Here is a 27,187-nt window from a genome sequence, read left to right as displayed (position 1 = left end):
TAAGTAATAATGTGACTAAACATGGCATTAAAATATTAGGTCATGACTCAGCAGTAAACTTAGACATTTCATTTTAAAAATTCAACAGAGGATGTGACAGGAGAGAGAGATGAAGAGGTTGAAGGGACAGAGACAGGAGGAGAGGAGAGAGAGAGAGCAGGAGAAGGAACCAGTGAGATGCATGTGGAGTCAGGTCCATTATCAGCCCGTGACCCGGCTACATACAAAGGCCAGAGTCACAACTCTGATGAAGAAAACGGTAAGCTATGGTATTACTCTACTTATTGTTACCTATATGCATTCTTTTTTTATCAGCAGTTTTGAGTCAACTGATTTGATATGGGTTAAATGTGTATTCAGTGAATTCAGAAACATTGCAGAAAAGAACTCCACCTTTATCATCTCTCTCTCTCTCTCTCTCTCTCTCTCTTAATCACCATAGACTATACCAAACACTTAATGTATACAGTTATAGATCATCTTAGTTGTAGTTTTTGGTGAGGCACCAACACCATACACACACACACAAATACTTCAGTTACAGTTATATATATATTTATTTTACGATTACAGCAACACACTGATACAAAGACACACACTAAACAGTTTTGCCTATGTTTATGTTGCGTGTGTGTGTGTGAGAGAGGAGAGCCGTCTAATTGCAACGATATATGGCTCAAGCATTCGCAACTTGGGTCTATCCGGGTGACCTAATTAAAATAACATGTTTCAAACACAGAAACAATACATAGAGTTGTGTTAGCTAGATCATTAACAGTAGCTAGATAATGTTAGTTTTATAAAATAGGCTAATTTGTTGATACATGATAATAACACACACACACACACAGTGAGATCAGAAACTACGGAATCATTTTAGTCTTGAAAAGGTCGACAATAGAAACACAAAGCAAACTGTCAAACAAACCAAAAACATAACACAAAAAATGAACATGATCAACAGCAATGTTGTGACGTGAATGTGATGGAGGGAGGAGATGGAACGCCACATTTAGAGCCTGAACATGATAAATAACACAACATAGTGGATATTATAGTTTTTTCACCGTTAAGCTGCAACACAATATTGTTCGTCACCATCCAGTTGCCTCATTGCCTCCACTTTCAGAACTTTCTCTGAGCCAAACTGCACTCTGGGTGTTGTAGTCTTTCTACCTTTTGAGTAGACGTGAACATCACAGCTGTTTTACGTTTGTCTGCTCATGTAGCATCAAGTTCAAAACTATTTGTCTTTCTACTGCAAAGAGAGAAAGTTTTATTTCAGGGCCGTCTTTCCAGAGATTAAATACTTCTTTAACTGCTCTGTTCCACTGTCACACACACCTTCAGGGGTGATATCTTCAGTTCACCCCCAGTGCAAATGTATGGAAACATCCTCTCAGTGAAAGAGTGTTGGAAGGTGTGTAGGTGTGTGTTATTATCAGGATCAGAGTAAGACAGCTTTCCTCTGGTCCAGTCCAGATTCACTCTGATCCTCTTGAGCTTCTTCTTCACTACGAGAACTGTGGAAGGAGCTGATGGTGACCCCACTGAGTATTTACTTTTGTATAACATTATTCTCCATAATCCAGACAGTTTGTCTCCCTTCCTCTGAGCAGACTCTGTTAACACACCCAGTGACCAGAATGTACTGTCTCCAACCTCGACGTCCCAGCTGTGAGTCCCTGAGTTAAAGCCCTCAGAGCCCAGGACAACCCCGTAATAATCAAACCTCTCTGCATTATCAGGAAGCTTCTGTCTCTCTCCTCGTCTCACCCTGCTCAGATCTTCAGACAGGATGAGTAGTGGATGAGCAGTGTTTGGGTCCAGAACCACAGGAGTGTAGGAGACCATGTCCTTCATCTTGTTCCAGATGTTGAAGCTCAGGTTGCCCAGGTGTTTGGCCTGGTCTATCAGAGCTCCTGAGGGCAGCTGTGGATCCTCCATCAGGGGGCGCTGCTGGACTCTTTCCACTGCAGCCTTGTAGTTGTGCAGGAATGAGACGTCTTCAGCTCTCAGCTGCTCCTCTGTGGCTCTGACTGTGTGTGAAAGAGCTGCTATCTCTCTGCTCAGAGCCTCCATCTTCTCCTTCATCATCTGACTCTTCTGCTCCTCTTCCTCCCTCAGTGCAGCCATCCTGGCCTCCTCTTCCTCTGCTAGAAACTGGTGAAGCTTCTTAAACTGATCCTTAATCTGCCTCTCTGTGTGTCGGGCCTGGACCTTCATGTGTTCTGCTGTCTGATCAAACTTCACTTTAACTTCTTCAAAAACCTTTAACTTCTCCTTTAAAGGCTCCAGAGTTTCCTGAAGTTCCTTCTTGTGTTGTCGTGCAGCTTCATCGATGGGTCTGACTGTGTGGTTGGTGTGTTGTTCTGAGTCTCTGCAGACGACACACACCGGCTGCTGATGGTCCAGACAGAAGAGTTTGAGTTTCTCAGAGTGCCGACTGCAGAGATCCTCTGAAGCTCTCTGATCTCCCTCCTGTAAGAAGGTCTCACACAGGTTCTTTAAAGCAAAGTTAGGGGGTAGTTTTTTCTTGGAAGATCTTCTCTTACAAATTGGACACTCTCTGATCTCTTTCTGTGCCCAGCAGCTCTGCAGACAGTCTTTACAGAAGCTGTGGCTACAGGACAGGATGACAGGATCTTTAAAGATGTCAAGGCAGACAGGACAGCAGAGATCCTCCTCTAACCTGGAAGCCATTTCAGTCTCTGTGTAACGCTGTGAACACAGCAGACAGTACAGTCAGTCACAGCTCCACTTCCTCCTTCACTTCACTGAAGTTTACTTTCAGTTCTGGTTCTGGTTGGACTCACCTTCAGTGTGTGGAGCGTCTGCAGCGTGTAGTTTCCTCCTCCTCCCTCCTGTAGATGAACTCACTCAGAGGGCGTTGTTATTTCAATCTGAAGGTGGATCAGATCGTGTGTTTGTGGTTCTGTACTAAAGAGACCCACACACACACACACACACACACACACGACAAGCTGTTTCCTGGTTTGTCTCAGGTGAGTCAGGTGAGGGCGGAGCTTTGTCACACCACTGCTGAATGCTGTTGGTACACATGTGACTCAAGGGTAGGGGTGTGCCAAAATATCGATACAACGATATATCGCGATATTTCGTATTGAGGTACGTTATCGATACACTGGTGCCAAATATCGATATTTAAAAATGTAAAAAAAAAAAAAAAGAAAGAATTTTTTTTTTTTTGGCCCACCACCCCTCTTCAGAGGAGAGCTTTATCTTTATTCAAACATAGGTATACAACCAAATAAAATTTTAAAAATGGTTTAAGTAGCTCTGAAACCCACACATATAGATATTAATGATAGTTGTAGTCAGTGTGTTTGTTAAGAAGAGACACTGTGCAGAATACTTTGTTTACTTGGCTGTCATTCATGTGAAATTGATTGGCAGTGTTTTGAAATTCCTGTGAAATGGATTCAGTGCAGTCAATAAATTCTGAATTTCTTCAGTGACACAGATATCGTGATGTATCATGGATGAAATTTCTTGCTATATATCGATTATCGCAGAATTGCTGTATCGTGATATTATCGTTATCGTGGGCAAAATATCGTGATAGTGTCGTATCACGAGGTACCTGGTGATACCCAGCCCTACTCAAGGGAGTGTTTTAGTCCAAACTAGTGATTCATTGCTGGAAATGTAATCTGATAAACTTGTTGATGTTGTTGGAGGGGCTATAGTCCCATCAGAACCAGCGCCAGCACTTGAACTGAAGTGTTCTGTATTATCAAATTTCTTATATTAAAGGTTCATCATTTTCTGAAACTTGTATCGAGCAAATATTAACCTCAAAATATATTAACTTAATACCAATACCTTCATGTTCTGTTTATTTGTTGTCCAGCCTTGATCCAAAAACAAATTGCAACATTTATTTAACATAAGTAATTCTAAATGATAACAATCTGTATGAAAGGATTCAGACTAAGCCACACTGAGATATTTAGATTACAGTATTTGCTGTATTGAAAGACAGGAAGCAGTGAAACAGGTGTTTCTGTTGACCAGTTACTTTCACAAAGAGACTGTTTTGTTCATTCATTTGTCCTCAGTAACAGACTGAGAGTTTAGTCACACTGACTGAAGACAGATGCAACTGTTTATGACCCAAGTGCTCAATAATCAGCATGAAATGGGCATTAAGTAGCAGAGATGGGGGACTCGAGTCACATGACTTGACTCGAGTCGGACTCGAGTCGCAAATTTGAAGACTTGAGACTTACTTGACTAACACTGATGAAAGACTCGACTTGACTTTGACTTTGCATTCATAACTTGAGACTTGACTTAGACTTGACACAGATGACTCGAAAGTCTTGGCTTTTCTTTCTTTCTTTCTTTCTTTTTTGCGCATATTGAGACATTAGTTTCGTTTTTGATACTTTGCCCTCTGCCACTGTATGACGCGGTGCGTGCAAGCCTGACAGGTGGCGGACAGGATCAGAGGCGGCATGGATGGAGCTCCGAAAATCATCAAATTTGGATTCAAAGATTATTTCATCCGTGGGTGATTTTGGCCGCCGTCTTGGTTAAAGCGTGTGTGTGTTTCAGATATAGCGTCTTCAGTGCGCACAAAGCCATTATGTTAAATGTAGGCGCGCATTTACGCGCTCACAGCCCAACATGACACATTCGTTGCGACACACTTGTTTTTTCGTGCATGTCCGCGACGGACCTGCTTCTCCCTCAGGTGTTGTGTGTCTGTCTCCTACTGTTTCTCACGGAGCTCTGCCCCGTTTGAAAGGAGAAGGAGGCCCGCATGTGTGAAGATGTCGCCTCAGAGATGTAGAATGTGTTTTATAGAAGAGAAACACACATTTCAGGTCAGAACAGACATGTTCTGTGATTTTCAGCCTCCTTTTATAGAGGGGGAGGGGGAACAATACCTGAGAGTCATATTCTCAGCTGTCAGGTTGTGCAGTATTGTGCAGTTCCAGGGTTGATATTAATCTAATCTTATTCTTGTATTCATGGGTTTGAAAAAAAATTCTAAAATTGATCAACTATGCAGTTACATCATATTATTGACTAACCACCCTCTTCTGTTTACTGTCTACAGATATGAAGAATACATTCATACAAACTTCTTGTGACTTGTTCTTAGCCATGACTCGACTTGACTTGCTTTATTTTCATCACAGTTAACTTGGGACTTGCTTGAGACTTGAAGGTTAAGACTTGAGACTTGCTTATGACTTGCACGTATGTGACTTACTCCCACCTCTGTTAAGTAGTTTTGGAGAAATTCAAAATCAGTCTTTCAACATTTACAATATTAATGAGGCAATAATATAAACTTTTCTCATGAGTGAATAAACAAACTTTTCATTTCCTTTATTTGTAATAGTGTAAAAAAGGTTCAGATTTAAATCCAGCTAAATGAGACTACGCCATCTGCTGTCGCAATTTGTCATTGCACTTTAGTTACGTAGCAAAGGATTGTTGGTGGTTCTCAGACCAGGGAAAGATCACCTACAGAGACCAAGCTTGCACTGTCCTGTCAACAGAAAAAAAAAGTTAGTGATCCATTTTCCTATCACCCAGGTGCCCAATAAACCTGCTGTCAAACTTGAACTGCTCCGAGTGATTCCTTAGGCAGAAGACATCACACAGTGGTCACATATTGTCTTCATTCATTGTTTGGTTAATTTTCTCATTCTTTCATAATGATATTTGGAGTTTTGACCCTTTATGAAGGGAGAAACATCAGAGATTCAGTTCTTCAGTCAACAACATCACATGAACCCAAACTGAGACGTCCACCTTAAATACAGAACGGCTCCTCCTCTAACTGAACAGACAGCAGAGTAGAACTGATGGAGACTGAAAACGGACTTTGTTATTTTACTACAAAAGGGGAATAAAGAGACATTTACAGTATTTTCAATCATTCAATATATGTATTTTATTACAAACATTTCATATGTGAATTAAAACTTTTAATTTATTGTTTCAAAACTTGATAATAATAATAATCCAGACTGAAATTTAAAAAAGGTTTTTAGGTCCCCACAAAGACACATTAAGTTATTTATTGATTGATTTATTTGTGACCATCCTTAAATTTGGTTCTGCATGGTCTCACACACACACACACACACATTGAGATCAGAAACTAAGCATAATGACATGAATTATGTGATTCATAATTTAAAACATGTTGACAACATTTGTAGCTTGACAAATCATATTAGAAATAAAACATCTTCAGAGCTCGTAGAATGGTGCAGATTGAAGGTCCCCCTTTTCCTTAAAAACATTATTATGATTGTAAATAAATGACTTTAACATTTTTGTCAGGTCCAAGTGAACTGTTATGTTTATCTCTGCGCCAGAATTCTGACAGTTGGTTCAGCTTCTAAAGAGGTTTGTCAGCCAATAGTATAACACAGTGTTGGGACCCAAAGATGAAGTAATTTATTTTGGATCTCAAAATGGGCTCTGAACTGAACTCAGTGTCCTAGAATTCCCCATTCTTCACACATTGGTGCACAATTCAGCTTTGAGCTACAATTGGTCAGGGTGACAGACTCCCCTCTGATCAGATAGTCAAAACTCCAGCACCTTCCTTGTTCTTCCTCTCTTACTCTACACTGTCAAGAACTCCAAAATCCTTCAACCATTATTAGCTGTCATAGTAAATTTGGTTGTAGTTATTAAGTTAATTATCAATCAGAATTATAAACAGTTTGGTACCTTTTTATCAGACTGAATTAGTGAATTGGCTTTCTTTTCCCTTCTGGTGCCCCAAAGTGATCTGATAAAAATTGGATCATATTATTTATTATAATTAATAATTATCCCTGACAATCATTCATTATTATTGATAACTGTGGTGACCCCTGTTGGTGCTCGACGGTGGGGTCTAGAGTAGTTTGGTGGTTGGCAGGGGGTTGGGCCAGCCTGGCAATCTGGTAACTGAGTACACCTGGGCCGGTGAGCTGGTTTGATCTATATAAGCAGGTTCTCATTCATTGTGTCTCTCTCTCTCTTCCTTGCAGACAGACGCCTGTCTCCCCAGATGACGCGGCAGTCTTAAGTTTTGGTTCTTTTGGTTTTCTTTTATGCATCATACAACATTCATCTACACCATATTCACTGCATGCACATACCACGCCACTGATTCTACTGACTTTCACACCTCACGTTATTGTCTTATTTGATTTATCCATCTGGTTGATTTAAATAAACATATTTTGTTATTCCTTTGAACAGTGCATCTCCGTTGTTTTGTCATGGCCTTGAGCCATAACCAATAACCAAATCTAAATCTCCCTTTTGATGTTGCATAAACACTTAATTGTGCCTCGTGTAATACAAGGCCCAACAACAGTTTGTATCATGTGGTGTCTGTGTTTCGTAGTTGCCAGTTTGTGGGGAAACAGATAAACGTTTAGGCAGCTAGCGTTAGTAAAGTCAGCTAGTGCACAAACTGGCAACCACCTGAGGGGGCAGTGTTGTGACATGAATGTGATGGAAGGAGGAGATGGAACGCCACATTTAGAGCCTGAATGTTTTCAATAACAACTTTAAAGAAACAACATCCTGGTTATTATACTTTTTGCACCGTTAAGCTGCAACACAATATTGTTCGTCACCATCCAGCCGCCTCACTGTCTCCTCTTTCAGAACTTTATCTGAGCCAAAATCAAGCCCCATCCAATCCTGTGCAGCGCTGTGCACTCTGGGTGTTGTAGTCTTTCTACCTTTGTGTAGAAGTGAACACCACAGTTCAAGTTCAAACATATTTGTCTTTCTTCTGCAGAGAGAGAAAGTTTTATTTACGGGCCGTCTTTCCAGAGATGAAATACTTCTTTATCTGCTGTGTTCCACTGTCAAACACAACTTCAGGGGTGATATCTTCAGTGGGATTTTATCCCCAGTGTGAATGAATGGAAACATCCTCTCAGTGAAATTTTGTGTGGAGGTGTGTAGGTGTGTGTTAGTATCAGGATCATAGAACGACAGCATTCCTCTGGTCCAGTCCAGATTCACTCTGATCCTCTGGAGCTTCTTCTGCACTACAAGATTAATAGATGGAGCTGGTGGTGACAGCACTGAGTATTTACCATCGAATAACTTTATCCTCCATAATCCAGACAGTGTGACTCCCTTCCTCTGTACAGACTCTGCTAACAAACCCACTCTCCAATATGTACTGTCTCCAACCTCGACGTCCCAGCTGTGAATCCCTGAGTTAAAGCCCTCTGAGCCCAGGACAGACCAGAAGATATCAAACCTCTCTGGATTATCAGGAAGCTTCTGTCTCTCTCCTCGTCTCACACTGCTCAGATCTTCAGACAGGATGAGTTCTGGATGAGCAGTGTTTGGGTCCAGAACCACAGGAGTGTAGGAGACTATGTCCTTCATCTTGTTCCAGATGAATGCACTCAGGTTGCCCAGGTGTTTGGCCTGGTCTATCAGAGCTCCTGAGGGCAGCTGTGGATCCTCCAGCAGGGGGCGCTGCTGGACTCTTTCCACTGCAGCCTTGTAGTTGTGCAGGAATGAGACGTCTTCAGCTCTCAGCTGCTCCTCTGTGGCTCTGACTGTGTGTGAAAGAGCTGCTATCTCTCTGCTCAGAGCCTCCGTCATCTCCTTCATCATGTGACTCTTCTGCTCCTCTTCCTCCCTCAGTGCAGCCATCCTGGCCTCCTCTTCCTCTTCTAGAAACTGGTGCAGCTTCTTAAACTGATCCTTGATCTGCCTCTCTGTGTGTCGGGCCTGAACCTTCATGTGTTCTGCTGTCTGATCAAACTTCACTTTAACTTCTTCAAAAACCTTTAACTTCTTCTTTAAAGGCTCCAGAGTTTCCTGAAGTTTCTTCTTGTGTTGTCGTGCAGCTTCATCGATGGGTCTGAATCTGTGGTTGGTGTGTTGTTCTGAGTCTCTGCAGACGACACACACCGGCTGCTGATGGTCCAGACAGAAGAGTTTGAGTTTCTCAGAGTGTCGACTGCAGAGATCCTCTGAAGCTCTCTGATCTCTCTCCTGTAAGAAGGTCTCACACAGGTTCTTTAACGCCAGGTTTACAGGTGGCAAGTCATTTGAAGATCTTTTCTTACAAACTGGACACTCACGTGTTTGTCTCTCTGTCCACCAGCGCTGCAGACAGTCTTTACAGAAGCTGTGGCTACATGACAGAATGACAGGCTCTCTAAAAACATCATGACACACCGGACAGCAGAGATCCTCCTCTGACCTTGCAGACACTTTAGTCTCTGAGTGACGCTGTGAACACAGCAGACAGTACAGTCAGTCACAGCTCCACTTCCTCCTTCACTTCATTTAAGTTTACTTTCAGTTCTGGTTCTGGTCGGACTCACCTTCATTGTGTGCGTCTGCAGTGTTGTAGTTTCCTCCTCCTCTCTCCTGTAGATGAACTCACTCAGAGGACGTTGTTAGTTCAGTCTGAAGGTGTATCTGATCGTCTGTCTGTGGTTCTGTCCTAAAGAGACACACACACACACACACACACACACACACACACACCGTCAAACTGTTTCCAGGTTTGTCACAGGTGAGTCCGGTGAGGGCGGAGCTTTTTCAGACCTCTGCTGAATGCTGTCGGTTCACATGTGACTCAGGGACTCAGGGAGTGTTTCAGTCCAAAGTACTGATTTATTGCAGGAAATGTAATCTGATACTCTTGTTGATGTTGTTGGAGGGGCTAAAGTCTAATCAGAACCAGCGCCAGCACTGCCTGAACTGAAGTGTTCTTTATTATTTTATTACTCATACTGAAGCGTCATCATTTTCTGAATATGAATATTAACCTCAAAACATATTAACTTATTAACACCAATATCTTCATGTTCTGTTTATTTGTTGTCCAGCCTCGATCCAAAAATAAATTACAAACGTTTATTTAACATAACTAATTTTAAATGATAACAAACTGTATGAAAGGATTCAGATTGAGCCACACTGAGATATTTAGATTACAATATCAGTCGTATTGAAAGACAGGAAGCAGTGAAACAGGTGTTTCTGTTCACTCGTTACTTTCACACAGTCTGTTTTTTTCACTTAAAGTCTGTGTAAAGCAAAATGGAGCTAGGCTCACAAAATGTGTTTAAAAATTTCTGTGTTAAGGATTCAATGGGCGGGTCAGAAATCAGGGCCGTGTTACGTAACATGGCCATGATTTGCATAAACCCAGCCCTGCTGCGGAAGGACTGGAGGCACCGTCGAGAGCAGCTCCTCGTACTGACTGCGGACCTTCCTCTTCTTCTTCTTCTTCCACAGATAGCACAGCATCAGACCGAGAAGCAGCAGAGACAGGAGAGCCACGGACAGACCAACAACCAACAGTAACACCTGGTCTGAACAAACACACTTGTCAACAGGTAAAGTTTACAGCAAGCATCGAGTGGAACACAGTTAACTGCTCACCTGTCATGTTTCAGTCAACAACAGCAGGTAACTGTGTTCGTCTCTTCTTGTGTGAAGTGTTTTAATGTTTGTGAGGCTGAGGAGCAGAGAGAGGAAGACACAGCCGGCTGGTTTCCACAGTTTCATGCTGTTATCTGCTTCTAGGTGAGCAGCTACAGTCAAACTCCTTTAACCCTTCGATGCACGACTGATTGGACCGACACTCTTCCAGAAGTCGGTCAAACGTGACAATGTGTAAGAGAATCAATGTGTTTTTATTCAATTTTCGTCAGTAATGTTGAGAGTAATCATATATAGTAGATTCTGTTTTGTACTTCTGTACACAGAAGAATCATTTGAGTTGACTGACTTATTTTTATTTTTCACATTTTAAAAATTTAAAAATTTTGATAACTGAAACATGATAATATACATAATAATAACACACACAGAAACACAGATACAATACACACAGTTGTGTTACCTAGATCATTAACAGTAGCAAGATAATGTTAGCTTAATAAAATAGGCTAATTTGTTGATACATGATTATAACACACACACATACACATTGAGATCTGAAACTAAGGAATAATTTTAGTCATGAAAAGGTCGACAATAGAAACACAAAACAAACTGTCAAACAAACCAAAAACAAAACATAAAAAGTTAACATATGTGTTTTGTGAATAATGAAAACATCTGCAGAGCTCATAGAACGGTTCAGAATAAAAGTCGCTCTTTTCCTGTAAAAACATTATTATGATTGTGAATAAATGATTAAAATGTTTGTTAGGTCCGAATTAATTGTTCTGTTTAACTCTGTGTCAGAATTCTGACAGCTGATTCAGCTTATAAAGAGGTTTGTCAGCCAATAGTATAACACAGTGTTGGGACCTACAGATGAACTCATTCAATGTGGATTTCAAAATGGACTCTGAACTGAGCTCAGTGTCCCCGAATTCCCCATTATTTACACCTCGGTGCAAAATTCAGCTTTGAGCTACAATTGATCAGGGTGACAGACCCCCTCTGATCAGATAGTCAACACTCCAGCACCTTCCTTGTTCTTCCTATCTTACTCTGCACTGTCAAGAACTCCAAAATATTTCAACCATTACTAGCTGTTATGGTAAATTTGGTTGTAGTGATTAAGTTAATTAATAATAAGAGTTATAAACGGTTTGGTATCTTTTCATGAGATTGAATTATTGAATTGGCTATCTTTTCACTTCTGCAAGGGTGGTGCCCAGAGGTGATCTGATGTAAATTGGATCCTATTATTTATCATAATTAATAATTATCCTTAATAATCATTAATTATTACCAACAGCCAAATTGAACCTAAACACAATGGTGCCCCGTGTGAGGAACTGTAAGGTTGGTAATCATTCATAAATGTGCAATATTTATTTCAGCATAATTTGGACAGTGCTAAAATTTGAGATTTCCATCTTGATGTCGCCATCATGGCAGACAAAAAGTGTCGATCCCCGAGTGCGACCTGACAGGGAGGATAGTAATGGTGAACTGCTCCTCAAGCGTGCCTGTCAGGTCGCACTCAGGGATCGACACTTTTTGCCTGCCATGAAAGCCTTGCACCAGAGATGCAGCAGCTAACGTGAGTAGTTCAAAAAACCTTCTTTTTCATAAACTTTGTGTACACAAACAATGTTCTCAATGCTCGTGTTGATGAGTAGAGACCCTGGTGATACTACGAGCAAAGTTTCATGTTATGTCGAGCCTTCTTAGTGTTCTAAAAATAGCGATTTTGATGCCACAACGGTATATCTTAAAAGTACGTCTTTCGTCGTAATTATGCTTTTACACGAAGGTTTGACTCATATTCAATCGCGAATAAAGCCTCGGTTGGTTTTTGGCCAAAGTTTCACTTTAAAGGCCTCCCAGCAGGTGCCAGATATCAGGAGGGAATAATGGGGAGGAGTTTCTGATCACGTGAAAAATTTAGAGCATAACACTGGTTTAAGGCACAGTTGTTGAACTTAGCCTCCTCTTCTTTTCTTCTTCTGCATGTCTGTTGTCACATGATTCTGACGCATCTCCATTTCAACTTAAAGTTCTGAGGATGTGACGGCTCTGCAGAAGAGGGTAGACAACCTGTTTGAGCTCATCTGGACTTTAACGGGTCAGAACCCTGACAGGTAACAGGACACACCTTTGATGAAGAAACTCTGCTATCATGGAGATATATATCATACTAGATAACAGCAGTGATTCAATCTTTCCACACTGATACGTCCTGTTTGTACATCTGTATTTTCATGAATTAATTCACTAACTCTTCTATGATCTGTGACGTTTTGGTCGGACTGAGTCTCTTCATGTTTACTGTGATTTAATCAGTTTTTTCTCATGTTCTTTGAGTCGACCTTCACTGTGAAAACAACCAAAGTTAAAACTGAACTGGTGCCAACAAACCAATTCTACCTGTTTGTTCAGATGAAGGTTTGTTATCTTGTCACCAATTGTGAAACACAGGAAAACCAGTTTTCAGTCTTGGCTCTGATGCAACGTGTAATCTTAAGTTATCAAACACATGTAGTTCAGTAAAAAGTAAAATATTTGACTCCAAATTGTGGTGAAGGCGAATATTGAATCAATAGTTAATGTCAATGTATTGATTTCCATCCTGCATCAGTCCAGAGCTGTAACCAAACCTGAACTGAGACACTTGATCATCAGTGTCTTGTGTTTAATGTGTCTATGAGGAGTGACATCACAGATATATATCAGCTCCACATATAGTGGCTCAGAAGGTAGAGTGGTCGTCCACCCGTTGATGGTTCAATTCCCGGCCCTTGCAGTTTACATGTTAAAGTATACTTGAGCAAGATACTGAACATTGAACAGTAGCTCGGCTGTTTAAATGTGTTGAAACAGTTAAGTTCTGAAGCTCAGCTCAGAGAGCAGCAGTAGCTCTAACTGGTCAGACTCAAACACAGCTCCTGTGTCAGCTAATCAGAACTCATGTTGCTGCTTTGAGCCATTTGTGTTAGATTAACCTTGTTGTCTGACTTTAGCAGGGAGCCACGATGACAGAAATGGACCTTTTGAAAACTTTAGAGGATTTAACAGGAGAGGAATTTGATAAGTTCAGATGGTGTCTGAAGCTGCCTGACATTCTGTACGGCCACCAACCAATCAGAGCCTCTTGCCTGAATGATGCAAAACCATTGCACACAGTGGACCTGATGGTGAAAGCCTGTGGAGTCCATGGAGCTCTGAAGGTAACCAAAAAGGTTTTAGAGATGATACCCAGGATGGACCTGCTGCACAGACTGTCAGGACCAGAAGGTCAGTCACACAGCCAACAGGGGTTGACAACAATGACACAACACTTTTAAAGAAATGTCTCAGTTTTCACTGCCTCATAAATGTTGAATGGGGTTGAGGGTTGAGGTCAGGTTACAGTTCATGATGATCAGGACTTGTTGGTCTTTGGTCTTCAGCAGGCACGTGCACACATAAGGCCCAAGGGGTGCTTGAGCCCCTGCCCTTTTTTGCCTTGTATTATAAAGTGCCCTTTTTGTGTGTTTTTTAATGAAAACAGAAAATCCTGTTGGGCAAAGGGATGTAAAAAAAAATAACGGTATAAAAATGTCACGGTTGTCTACCGTAGCCAGTGTTGGGAAGATTACTTTGGAAATGTAGTTGGTTACAATTACAAGTTACCCTGTTGAAAATGTAATAGTAGTGTAACTATTTCAATTACTTTCTCAAAGTAATGTAACTAATTACATTTGATTACATTATGATTACTTTTCTTAATTTTGAATGAAATCTCTCAACTGCTAACCATTTTCACATTTTAAGACCTATAGTGTGATAAACCTTTCAGTTCAAAGGTTTAACCATATATTATGAGTCTGACCATAGGCCTGTACTGAAGGAGGCTCACTTCCTCACTAAATGGAGCGACAACGGGCTGATTTCAGCCAAGAGGAGCAGGTTGTTTTAATGGAGAGAGTATGAGCGATACAAAAAAGCCTGATCACAGCCTGAAGCAACAGTGTTGCTGCAAATATGACAAGAGGAGGCTGATTTTAATTTCTGACAGTTCTACATTGAGCTGCTTTTAAATATGAAGCTTTAGAGCAACAACAACTGTTGTTTTAAATTGTGTTTTATATTGTTTTCATATATTTCACTGATCGCAATTATAAAATGCCAGTGTGTGTTTTACTGAAAGTGAGGCTGGTGTGCGTATGAAAATAGGTTACAGTGGGTTTTTTAGGTGCTGTAACTACAAGCAAATCTCATGTTGTCTCTGTACAAAGACCTATTTAAATGTGAGAAAACACAAGATTTGCGTTTGGGCAACACATAACAGGCGAAACAATTAATTTATTCATGGCCACATTAAGTTAAATTATCTGTTCTGCTGCGAGCGCACAACTTCTTTCAGTGGTGACTGACTGTATATAAAAGTAAATAGGCTATAGCCTAACAAATGACCTCCTGACGCGAGTCGGATCAACAGCTGAGCAGCGTTTCCCCTCAGCTGAACATCTGTAGGCGGAGACGCTCAGAGAGAAAGTAAACAGCAGCGGATCAGCACGATCTCTCCCTCCGCACAAATGTTCTGATCCAGCTCTGCTGGACTTTCAAAGTAAAGGTGACGCCAGCTGTAAATGAGTTAAATAGTGAAACAGCGGCGCTTTTATAGCCGATTTTATTATTAAACTCTGAACAGAACAGAACCTGGTCAGGACCAGGTTATGAGGTAAGCATAAGTTACCATGGTGATCTAGCCGGGTTAAAAGAGAGCCACCTTTGTAATACAGGGAAGCCTGGCTTCTGTCTGTATGAAGTGTTTTTGTATTTCCAGCCCAGGAACATCTTTGTGTGCTGCCGACACTGTTGCTGCTGAGTCTGACTGCCGCCGTACGGTTTGTCGGTTGAGTCGAATGGCACATGACCAGACAGAGCCAATCACAAGCGTCAGTTTTGGAAGGAGGATGTTGATATGAAAATAACTAAAAACAAACATGAATCCAGGGGGGCGAAAAACTATTTGATAAATCCGAGCTTTTGCGGCGATTTTTCAAATGTAACTTAAGTTGTAATCATTGAAATTTCCAAAAGCAACTGTAATTTAATTACATATTTTCTCCCAGTAATGTAACGGATTACAATTACGTACATTTTGTAATTAAATTACGTAACGTCGTTACATGTAATTCGTTACTCCCCAACACTGACTGTAGCCTACGCATTTCCTCGTAATATGGTGGTGGGAGTGTGTTGAGCCTAAAGCCGCTCCTCTGTTCGCTGCGGCTCTGCTCTGTCTCTCTCTCTACGAATAGTCGCTATTTTCTAATTATAATCGTCGTCAGTCGTCATTTCTTGGTTTGTTCACATGTTTAGATGTGTAGCCTGTATTTCTAGCTTGCACTTACCCTCCAATAAATAGCCTAATAATAAACCAGTGTTTGGTTGCTTTTTAAGAATTGCAGCTGAATTGCATGTCTTCCAAACCTCAGTATTATGATAATGTAGTTTAATAAAAAAACATAATTTGTTGACACAAAAGAAATGGCAGTTGCATATCACTCACAGCTACACTGGATACACAGCTAAGAAGTTTCTTTGCTTCTTGCTTCTTGCTTTCTATAAGTACTTTGTTTACTTATTTTAAGTTAATCTACATATTGTGTTATTAAGGCCTGAAAAAGATTTTGGAGCTCGCTATGTGCGCGCACATACTGCCCTTTTCTGACTTTGAGCCCCTGCCCCTCTATAATCATGTGCACGTCCCTGGTCTTCAGTAGTTGTGTTAAAGCTTTGAGGTGTGTTTGAGGTGTGTTCGTCTACACTAACAGTTTGCAAGGGGGGAGGGCTGGAACTCTAAAACACTTCACGGAAACTAGATCAGTTGTATCCAAGGCACAATCAGGCAGAGCCGAAGTCAGCACACACCAGGAGATCAATACATCAGTACAATGCAATACGATACCCCAGTACCCCCCAAGGTTGAAAAAACCAAGCGCAGTTTTTATGGTTGAAAAAAATGTAGTTTTACTGTCTCTGAGGCCCAGAAATGTGTTTGATGTGTGCATCAAAGCGGATGATTTAAATGTAAATCATTACATCATCAGCACATGATGAATGGGTGAATGTTGACATGTTTTTAAGAGTCCTGTGCTTCCTGAGGCTGTGCTTCTTTGGTCTCAGCTCTGAGCTCCAATCACCTGAGAGGGCTGGACCTGACCAAACATCTGAAGTCTGCTGGAGTCCAACGGTCCAGAGAAGATCTGAGGAAGTGTGAGTGTGCTTTTACTTTGACTCATGAAAACAAACAGCTTCACACTGTGACATCACTCATTCACATCTGTGATGTCATCATCACACTGATGACACATTATACAACTGCATCGGTGTTGTGTCTTTTTCTCTCCATCAGATTCCTGTGAGCTCACCGTCAACACAAACACGGTCGACAGAAGGATCAAACTGTTTGATAACAACAGGAAGATGACACGTGTGGAGGAGGATCAGTCATATCCTGATCATCCAGAGAGATTTGAGTCTGTGTGGCCTCAGCTGCTGTGTAGAACTGATCTGACTGATCACTGTTACTGGGAAGTCGAATGGAGAGGAAGAGTTTCTATATCAGTGAGTTACAGAACAATCAGAAGGAAAGGAGACAGTGGAGACTGTTTGTTTGGAGGGAATGATCAGTCCTGGAGTCTAGACTGCTCTGATGATGGCCGTTACTTTGTCAGGCACAGTAAGAAAAGGGCGGTCATCTTCTCCTCCTCCTCTTCCTCCTCCTCATCCTCTGGTAGAGTAGCAGTGTATGTGGACTGTCCTGCTGGCACTCTGTCCTTTTACAGAGTCTCTGACTCACTGAACCACCTCTACACCTTCAACACCACATTCACTGAACCTCTTTATCCTGGATTTGGGTTTGGTTCTGGTTTCTCCTCAGTGTCTCTATGTGGTGAGTCATCTGCTGGAGTCCAACGGTCCAGAGAAGATCTGAGGAAGTGTGAGTGTGCTTTTACTTTGACTCATGAAAACAAACGGCTTCACACTGTGACATCACTCATTCACATCTGTGATGTCATCATCACACTGATGACACATTTATAACTGCCTCTGTGTTGTGTCTCTCTTTCTGTCAGTGTCAGTGGATGTTAAAGGCTCTAGAGGATCTTCAGAGAACAGAGGAGCGTCCTCCTTTCAGACTGAAGGTAAAGCTGCTGTTGTCTCTGGTTTGTATGGAAGCCCTGTGAGACCAAGCATAGTTTTTATGGTTGAAAAAAATGTAGTTTTACTGTCTCTGAGGCCCAGAAATGTGTTTGGCATGTGCATCAAAGCAGATGATTTAAATGTGAATAATTTAATTCAGACGCTATTACAAAGTCTTATCAGAGTATTAAAGTCTGAATATTTGGTCCTGGCTGTCACAGATGGGGATAGAAGTTAAAGATTTCCTGCAGCAAACACTGTCACTGCTGTAGTTACAGCAGCCAGAAAGTCATAAGCTCATGATGGATGGGTGAATGTTGACATGTTTTTAGGAGTCCATTACCACAACTGACAAGCGAAGATTTGGGTCAAGTGAAGTGATTACTGAGGCTGTGCTTCTCTGGCCTCAGCTCTGAGCTCCAATCACCTGAGAGGGCTGGACCTGACAAAACATCTGAAGTCTGCTGGAGTCCAACGGTCCAGAGAAGATCTGAGGAAGTGTGAGTGTGCTTTTACTTTGACTCATGAAAACAAACAGCTTCACACTGTGACATCACTCATTCACATCTGTGATGTCATCATCACACTGATGACACATTATACAACTGCCTCTGTGTTGTGTCTCTTTTTTCTGTCAGTGTCAGTGGATGTTAAAGGTGCTAGAGGATCTTCAGAGAACAGAGGAGCATCGTCCTTTCAGACTGAAGGTAAAGCTGCTGTTGTCTCTGGTTTGTATGGAAGCCCTGAGAGACCAAGCATAGTTTTTATGGTTGAAAAAAATGTAGTTTTACTGGTTTTGAGGCCCAGAAATGTGTTTGATGTGTGCATCAAAGCAAATGATTTAAATGTAAATCGTTACATTCTGAAGCTATTACAAAGTCTTGTCAGGAAGTCATCAGCTCATGCTGAATGGGTGATGGTGGCATGAAGTTAAGTGTCCTCAGACTCTGTTCATCTGTTTACACTGTAGCATAGTGATGGTCTGGACCAACACCAAAATGTCACGAGCCAGTAAACAAGAAAATTATACCATAATTAGACACCTTATAGCCTACCCAAATTATGCTGTATGGAAACTGTATGTACAGTCTTATAGCCTACTTAAAATATAGGCTACTATACTTAGACACTATTATACCAAATTATACTGTAATTACAAACCAAACCGGAGATCTTAATACACTATTCAACACCATTTTACAGATCTTAATCTAATTAGAAATCACACACAATGTCATATCAGATACATAATACGCTAGTTAGACGCTATTCTACCCTCATTAACAAATTATACATTTAATGCTACCAACATCGGCCTGTAGCTTAATTAGACGAAAGTACACATTATAGGCTATTGGACACAGCCTTTATAATTGTCAGACAAAACACACAGAGTTCAGAGGAAAACACATTTATTTGAGTTTTATTTAACATAGTTTCACTTTCTTACAGAGTCATTTATTGATCATTATAAGAAAAAAGTACCTTAACTAAAGTCAAACCATATCGGTTCACATCTGGTCGCTACTACACACGTCCCTGGTTACCTGGATGTTCTCTGGAGCCTTGTAGGTGGCTTCCTCGACGCTCTGCTCCCATAGTTAAGACATCAGACCATTTAAAGCCATGTCACTATCCAACCCCAGTAACATTAGACCAGCTACTGAAGCTGCCAGGACATTTATCTTTACTTCCCACTGTTAGACCCTTATTACAGTCTTATTATATTTACTTACAGGGTAATTTGTGACACATTACAACAGAACTGTACTGTAAAATAAAGTGAAGACCTTCTCCCTGTTACACCCTTATCACAGTCTTATTATACTTACTTAGGAGCAATTAGTTGCACATGACAACAAAACTGTACTGTAAAATAAAGTGGTGCCGCTGGATGTTAGACCCTTATTACAGTCTTATTATACTTACTTAGGAGTAATTAGTGGCACATAACAACAGAACTTTACTGTAAAATAAAGTGGTGCTGCTTGGAGGAGTGGTTTTCCTGGTATGCCTGAGTGGCGCTGTGGGGTGTGGTAGAAGGACACTTAAGGTGCCCACTAATTGATGCAGGTGTGATGCACATGAAGTCTTTTGTTTTCGACCTCAGGATGGTGGCAAGTTTGAGTCCTTGTTAAGACCGTAATGCCTTTGTTTTCAAGAATTATTAAATGGATTGGCATATCCAACGATATTTTGGCCTGCAGAGGTATTATTGTCATGCCTAATTAACAACTTGCACAGGAACTGAGCTGAAAAATCACGCTAAGGCCGCGAGTGCATAACAAGCCAAAGGTGCGTCACCACCGCTGGATGTTAGACCCTTGTTACAGTCTTATTATACTTACTTAGGAGTAATTAGTGGCACATAATAACAGAACTGTACTGTAAAATAAAGTGGTGCCGCTCACGGTTGGACCCTTATTACCATCTTATTAGGCCTACTTAGGAGTAATTAGTTGTCAGCTCAGTTGCAAAGCATAGGACAGTCAAGATAGCAGCATGGAGAGCCTGTACTCACACACGACTGTCTTTTGTTGTACTTGCAGGTGAGATACGTGCACAAGCGCCCTGTTCAATATGTTAAGTCTGTCTGTATTTGCGGTGTCATGTTTATATGTTTACAGCGTTATGAATGTGCAGAAATACGGCCGCTAGCATTTGGTAGCCTTAGCTGCTAACATCAGCATATAATTGTCGACAATTATAAAGGCTGTGTCCAATAGCCTATAATGTGTACATTTGTTTAATTAAGCTACAGGCCGATGTTGGTAGCATTAAATGTATAATTTGTTAATGAGGGTGGACCAGCGTCTAACTAGCGTATTTTGTATCTGATATGACATTGTGTGTGATTTCTTATTAGATTAACAACTGTAAAATGGTGTCTGATAGTGTATTAGGATCTCTGGTTTGGTTTGTAATTACAGTATAATTTGGTATAATAGTGTCTAAGTATAGTAGCCTATATTTTAAGTATAAGACTGTATATGCAATTTTCTGATTACAGCATAATTTGGGTAGGCTAAGGTGTCTAATTACGGTATAATTTTCTTGTTTACTGTCTAATTAAGATTACATTATTTCTAGTTTATAAATTGACACAAAGTACAGCTTGTTACGTCTTATTAGCGTCTTATTTTGTATAATTTTATAAAAAAACTAAAGCTTGTTACGTCTTATTGGCGTCTTGTTTTGTCTAATTTAATACAAAGTACGGCCCGTTACGTCTGATTAACGTACTATAAAATAAAGTGCAACCCATTTTTCCTTTAGGAAACTGTTTAAACCATTGACATGATCTATGTTTGATGTAAAATCAGAGTCGGCTAAATAAAATAAACATCAAGCTATCAAATTTTAAATGTAATAACACAAAATAATGACTTCATTTTTATTACAAGGCTCCGATTTGTTGCTTTTCAACAACTGCAACTAAATCCAACCCATACTAAGGTGACTAAATGGCTAAAATGTAAACAAATGGATGTTCGTCTTTTTGTACTTTTTAAATGACAAATTACTTGTATTTTTGATTGGTTATACTTTTAACGGTGATTAATGATGAATCATTAACATCCCCACTAAAGATCATTGCGAAATGAGGGCGGTTTTCAGGTTTAATAAAGGCAAATAAATAGATAAATAAAATTCTGTCTCCCAGTCTCTGTAGCAGTGTGGACGATTTGTCTCTTGCTCATTTCAGACACCATGAAAGGTTGGACACTCTATCACTGTCTGTGTATAAATGCTGTTGTTGTTTTTTACCGACAGGAAGAGACTTGTCCACAGGTGACATGGCGGTGGCTGCTCTGGGTCGACCTTTCACTCTGGGAATGTTGTACGATGGTCGGAAAGATGAGCTGATTCCAGGTAAATTTTGATGTTGAAAAGTCAAATGAAAGAGGTATCTACAGATCTGTTGAACTTGAAATCATGACGTTATAATGTGTGACTGTCAGTCACAGAGGAGAAGACAAATACATACAAGACTCTGTCATCTGTATAGAAATGGATGCAGTTCCTGTTGGTGTGATAATATTTCCAATGTGATTAACATAGTAAAGGACCCAGTACAGAACCATGTGGTGATCCCTTATTTATCCCATAGAAGTTTAAAGGGATATTCCGGTGTAAATTTAATCCATGTTCTAACACACCGTGACACCAAGTAAGACCCCACCTCGAGAGAGAAAGTTTGCAGAGCGCTAGCTCACGTACCTTTATCAACCTCAGAAACGACCGCACGACAACAATACGCTGCAGTAAATGGATCCAACTATAAACCACCACCAAAAAGCCACAAATAATGCTCAGAACAGCACCAAACTTCAGCAACAGTACAGAAAGGGTCTCAGCACATAGTCCGGGGCATCTAACCTCCGCTAGCTCTTTTCCCTGTCCGCTCTCACTAATAACTGTTATAAACTGGCAGGTAAGACACATATGAACTTTGATTGCTTTTCCATGGAGTCATAATCATACATTTTCATCCATGAGCCGCGGAACTCTACTGCACTCGGTAATCGACTCGTCGGGATTTCCCGTCAACAGGAAGCTGCTGCAGAAGAGTGGTAAATTTAGTCAGCTTTTCAGTAGAAATCCAGCTAAGCTAGCGGAGTTTTAATGCCCCAGACTATGTGCTGAGACCCTATTTGTACTGTTGCTGAAGTTTGGTGCTATTCTGAGCATTATTTGTGGCTTTTTGGTGGCGGTTTATATTTGGATCCATTTCCTGCAGTGTATTATTGTCGTGCGGTCATTTCTGAGGTTGATAAAACTCCGTAAATTAGCGGTCTGCTAACTCGATAACACAGTTTCCTGGTGTGTTAGACCATGGATTAAACTTACACCGGAATATCCCTCTAAGACCATTGGAACAAGTTGCCTGTGTTCTGTTGGACAAATGAAAATATCTTTTGTTGATTTAAATGATCCACATCAGCTCTGTTTCCTGAGCTCTACTGAATCTTACCAAAGGGGCTTGCTTGAACACATGCTCTACGTTTTTGTCTGTAGGCTCGACTTTGTGGGATGAAACAACTCTACAGAACAACACAATCAGGAGTTCTCAGTATAGTAGTGAATTTGAAATAACTGTGTCTGACTCCATTGAATCCAAGTCCTCTCTGCTGGGTATTGAAGCTTCTCTGAAGGTCAGTTTCCTGTGTGGACTGGTTGAAGTTGGAGGATCTGCCAAGTATCTGAATGATATGAAGAAATTCAAGAATCAGAGCAGAGAGACGTGTTGGTACAAAGCAACCACACACTTCAATCAGCTGTCAATGACTCAACTTGGAATCTTGAACACCCAACAGAAAGATGTCATCAAGAAGGGCACGGCAACACATGTAGTCACAGGAATCCTTTATGGGGCAAATGCTTTCTTTGTGTTAGACAGTGAGAAGTTAGAAGCCAGCAGTATTCAGGACATCCAGGGCCACATAGAGGCTGTGATCAAGAAGATCCCCAGATTTAATATTGAGGGTAAAGTTGACATCAAGCTGACTGAGGAAGAAAAAGAACTGACCAACAAATTCTCCTGCAAATTCTACGGAGACTTCATTCTTGAAAGAAACCCTGCAACATTTGTAGAAGCAGTGAAGACCTTTGTAGAGCTTCCAAAGCTGCTGGGAGAAGATGGAGAGAAAACTGTTCCTCTGAAGGTCTGGATGATGCCTCTGAAGAATTTAGAGCCAAAAGCAGCTGAGCTGAAGAGAGAGATCAGTGTTGGATTAGTGGGGAAGGTGCAGAATTCGCTCGAAGACATAAGAGAAATACAAATGAGATGCAACGATTCTCTGGACGACACAGTGGTACAAAATTTTCCACAGATCAAAAAAATATTAAACAAGTTCCAAAACTGTTGTAATCGTTACGTATCTAACCTCCAGACAAATATGGCGAAGAAACTTCCCTCAATCCGTGAAGGTAAAGAAGACGAGAGCTCAGTAAAGAAACTCCTTGATGACAGAAACAAGTCACCATTCAGTCATGAAAAACTAGACAAGTGGCTGGATCATAAAGAGAGAGAAATCAACGTCATCAGGTCCTGTGTGGAAATGATGGAGGGAACAAAGATCGTCCATAATCAGTCAGAGCTGGACAGAGAGGTTCTTGCTGCAGGTGTCAATGAAGCTCTGTGCTTCGTCTTCACCTCCCTGCAGAGTTCTGACCCCGGCCTGGATGAGATGGACACATACCTGGATTCAGTTAGAGGAAGTACCAATGAAGACCCATGGTACTACTCAGATGAAGTTTTAACCAAAATGAAAGAAAAAGCCAAATCTTTCCAAATTATTGCCAAATCCTTGAAGAGCAACAGCAGATTCTGTCCCCTGGTCTTGGCCATCACAAATGAGAAATACACCGGAGCAACCATCTACCACTACAAGAACGGCATTCTGCTCACTGAGGATTTTAATGACATCCCTGATGTGGAGACTGTCACAGACAGAAGAGATTTACTCTGGTGTAAGTATTTTATTTTCACTGTAAGACAAATAAGAACAAATGAGTCTCCTTCAGAAACCTGACTGCTCATTCCTTTTATTACTCTCACACTTCATTTTAAGCTTTCTTACAAAAGTCCTGCAGATTTTCTCGGAGCTGACACTGAAACTGATTTATAGAGGGACTTAAGTGAAATGAGCGACAGTACTATGGATGCACAGTGGTTAAAGAAGTACTCAGATCCTTTAATTTAGTAAAAGTACCACAACAATAATAGAAATTGACTTCATACAAGTTAGCCCTGTATTTAAAAGACCACTGTAGTAAAGTTATACGGCTGTTATCTGCAAAATATCTTCAAAGTATCTGAAGCAGATATTTTTATATCTATCTGTAAGAACACAGCTGGACGGAGGCTGAGATCTGAGAGTTTAATGAGCAGCGACTGCTCCACTCTAACTGTTGGCTACATGACAGTAAAAGATCATCAGTTAAAGTTGGAACTGAAAGTATCTCAAAGTGAAATATTTACTTTCCACCACTGTCCATGAACAGTATGTAGGAGCATGTGAGTGATGTTCAAATATATGAGCCTGTCCTTTCAAATGTGTTCATAATAATCAATAAATGTGTTTTCAGTATTAACTGTGATCATGATCACGTCTCGTTCTCTCCATCAGACGCCTGTGATCTCACTCTGGACCCAGACACAGCACACAGCGAGCTCACTCTGTCTGAGGGAAACAAGACATTGAGTGGTGGAGAAGGACCACAGCCGTATCCTGACCGCCCACAGAGATTTGATTATTGGCATCAGGTTCTGTGCAGAGAGGGGCTAACTGGGCGCTGCTACTGGGAGGTGGAGGGTTGTATGATTGATATTGTTGGAGGTGTTTGCTACAGAGGGATGTCAAGGAAAGGAAAAAGTGACCAGTCCAGGCTCGGGGGGAATAAACTGTCCTGGGGTTTAGGATTCCAGTTTTGCCAAAATCGTGATTTCTATGCACTTCATGATAATCGGAAACATAGTTTACCTGAACCTGATTACATCTGCCACTTGGGAGTGTTTCTGGACTGGTCTGCTGGCACTCTGTCTTACTATAAGGTCTCATCTGACACTCTGAGTCACATATACACCTTCCACACCAAGTTCACTGAGCCTGTTTACCCAGGCTGCAGATATGGAGAGGGATCATTGTCTCTGTGGGGCTATCCAGGCCAGCAAAACCGATCTTTTTTTTCTCCGTCTTCCACTTCATCGTTTTAAGAATATTTGCATCCACACGGATCCACTGAAAACTACCGAAAATGCCGTAGTTCATATTCCAGGCCTCTAGGTGGTGCTTGACATTCACCAAAAACGGAGAAGAAGACAGGGAGCATGCGCATTAAGCTTGCGTGCTGTAAACAAACAGACAGTAGATGGAGAAACCGAACACAACAAGAAGAAGATAAAAATGGCTAGTGCAAGGAAACCAGAATTGTTTTCGTGGACCAGTAATGAGGTCGAACTGCTGCTGCGACTCACACTCAACTACAAGGCGAGTCAAGAAAGTCAAATATCTTCTGCTGCACGAACACGAGCATGTAGTCTGCCATTGTTGTTGCTGTTGTTATGGGACGTCGCGGGGTTCAGAGGTCGAGGGGTGGGGCGATGGCGTCATCGTTTTGGAAAGTATGCGGATTCGCCGTCCACACGAAATCGGGAGGGCTGCGTTTTCGGATTTCTCCACCCCGAGACCTATTTTCAGAAAAGTGCGTTTTCAGGCGCTGCGTTTTCAGGATCCGTATGGACGGTCAGCCAAAATGATGCAATACGTGTGCGTTTTTGCTAAAGAGCGTTGTTGTCTGGACGGGCCTAAGTCTGTAAACTTGTCAGCACATGATTCAGTTCAGTTCACTGAATCAAATTTTTTGTTTGTGAAGTGTCATCATGTCAGTCACATAACAATGTCAAATAATAGAACGCTTCTGTATGTTTGAGTATCTTTGGTGCACATGTCATCATGTATCATTTCTACTATTTGATCACTTTGAATCTTTTACAATGTAACTTTAAGTAGAGTGAACTCCATGCTGATTGCTCATCAAGCTATGATTAATGTGTATTTGCTAATAGTTAACAGGTAGACAGTTGGTAGGAGGGTAGCAAACTGCCACAGGGCCTCAGATGGGAACAGAGCAGATAAAGAAGATTGTAACTGAACAGACCTGAGATGAGATGAGAGCGCTCCAAGGTTAAACCAACCTTTGTCATCTGTACTGTGCTCTGAGCCTTAATAAAGTGTTACATTACTGGAGGAGATGTTCGTCTCATTGTCCTTACAGACTTTTTCCTTGAAACATCGTAAATTCACAGTGCAGTAAAGGAACAGAATTCAAATCGACAGTAAGTGAAGGTTTCAGTGTCACTTTAAAGGGACAAAGTGTTGTAGTGAGGATGAAGACACACACACACACACACAACTTACATTTTGAACTCAATCCTACAGTTTTAGTTACCTCATTGACAGCTTTGTGTTCAGTGTGAATACAATTCTGTTGTGAAATAGAATGAGATTCAACTGCATGAACTGAACAGGAGGAAGCAGTCTGTTTCCACTGTATTTACTATGAACACATTCAGGTTAACAGAATTGTGCCACATTTCCTTTGAACAGTAACATGACTTCAGTGAACCGGAGGAGGAGGAAACTGTTGAACTGGGGTTTTGTGGTTTGGGGCACAACATAAAGACAAAGTCAAATCAAAACCATAAAAACAAGTTGGATGAAGTGAGGCAGTGCCAGAACGTGAGAGCTGTTGTCTTCACTGCAATGTACAGACTTTCTGCCCGCGGCACTCTAGTGACTGCAGGAGAGCTTACATGTTTTAAATCTCAAACCCCTAATGGCACCAGCATAAATATTTGCAGCAGGAGGCAGCAACTCTTGTCATTACGCTACGTGACGCATGTTGCAAAGTTTGGCAACACTGTAGTGGAGCAGTCAAGTTGGACATCACAGCCAGAGCCTCAAATGAAGTAAATTAATATCCTGGTTGGAGCTTAGGCTGAAAATAGATTTGTAGATTAGAGCAACACCTCCCCCCTGTTTAGAGGCCCGAGCAACATGGCATA

General features: G+C 41.1%; 3 protein-coding genes across 5 annotated transcripts; 1 reads left to right on the top strand and 2 right to left on the bottom strand.

Moving 5' to 3' along the window:
* Positions 1-105: 105 nt before the first annotated feature.
* Positions 106-25,416, top strand: LOC115571201 (neoverrucotoxin subunit alpha-like). Of its 3 annotated transcripts, XM_030400387.1 has the most exons (13): positions 106-259; positions 10,276-10,376; positions 10,480-10,656; positions 12,480-12,563; positions 13,443-13,716; positions 16,597-16,686; positions 16,826-17,413; positions 17,550-17,618; positions 18,027-18,116; positions 18,255-18,323; positions 21,391-21,489; positions 22,636-24,090; positions 24,750-25,416. In XM_030400387.1, exons 5-13 carry the CDS (start codon positions 13,455-13,457, stop codon positions 25,334-25,336), a joined length of 3,309 nt encoding a protein of 1,102 aa, XP_030256247.1. In that variant the 5' UTR covers positions 106-259; positions 10,276-10,376; positions 10,480-10,656; positions 12,480-12,563; positions 13,443-13,454; the 3' UTR covers positions 25,337-25,416. The 3 variants fall into 3 exon arrangements, with proteins under 3 accessions (XP_030256247.1, XP_030256248.1, XP_030256250.1); XM_030400388.1 differs by lacking the exons at positions 106-259; positions 10,276-10,376; positions 10,480-10,656 and having other exon boundaries at positions 12,300-12,563; XM_030400390.1 differs by lacking the exons at positions 106-259; positions 10,276-10,376; positions 10,480-10,656; positions 12,480-12,563 and having other exon boundaries at positions 13,373-13,716.
* Positions 634-2,826, bottom strand: LOC115571207 (nuclear factor 7, brain-like). Its single transcript, XM_030400400.1, has 2 exons — positions 2,817-2,826; positions 634-2,721 (listed from the first exon to the last, which is right to left on the bottom strand). Exon 2 carries the CDS (start codon positions 2,701-2,703, stop codon positions 1,315-1,317), a length of 1,389 nt encoding a protein of 462 aa, XP_030256260.1. The 5' UTR covers positions 2,704-2,721; positions 2,817-2,826; the 3' UTR covers positions 634-1,314.
* LOC115571203 (nuclear factor 7, brain-like) lies at positions 6,007-9,489 on the bottom strand. Its single transcript, XM_030400391.1, has 2 exons — positions 9,354-9,489; positions 6,007-9,258 (listed from the first exon to the last, which is right to left on the bottom strand). Exons 1-2 carry the CDS (start codon positions 9,357-9,359, stop codon positions 7,846-7,848), a joined length of 1,419 nt encoding a protein of 472 aa, XP_030256251.1. The 5' UTR covers positions 9,360-9,489; the 3' UTR covers positions 6,007-7,845.
* Positions 25,417-27,187: the final 1,771 nt, after the last annotated feature.

The sequence above is a fragment of the Sparus aurata genome, chromosome 20 (genome assembly GCF_900880675.1).
Source record: "Sparus aurata chromosome 20, fSpaAur1.1, whole genome shotgun sequence".
NCBI lineage: Eukaryota > Metazoa > Chordata > Actinopteri > Spariformes > Sparidae > Sparus > Sparus aurata.
Note: the sequence above shows the minus strand (reverse complement) of the source record. Positions and strands in the feature narration are given on the sequence as shown.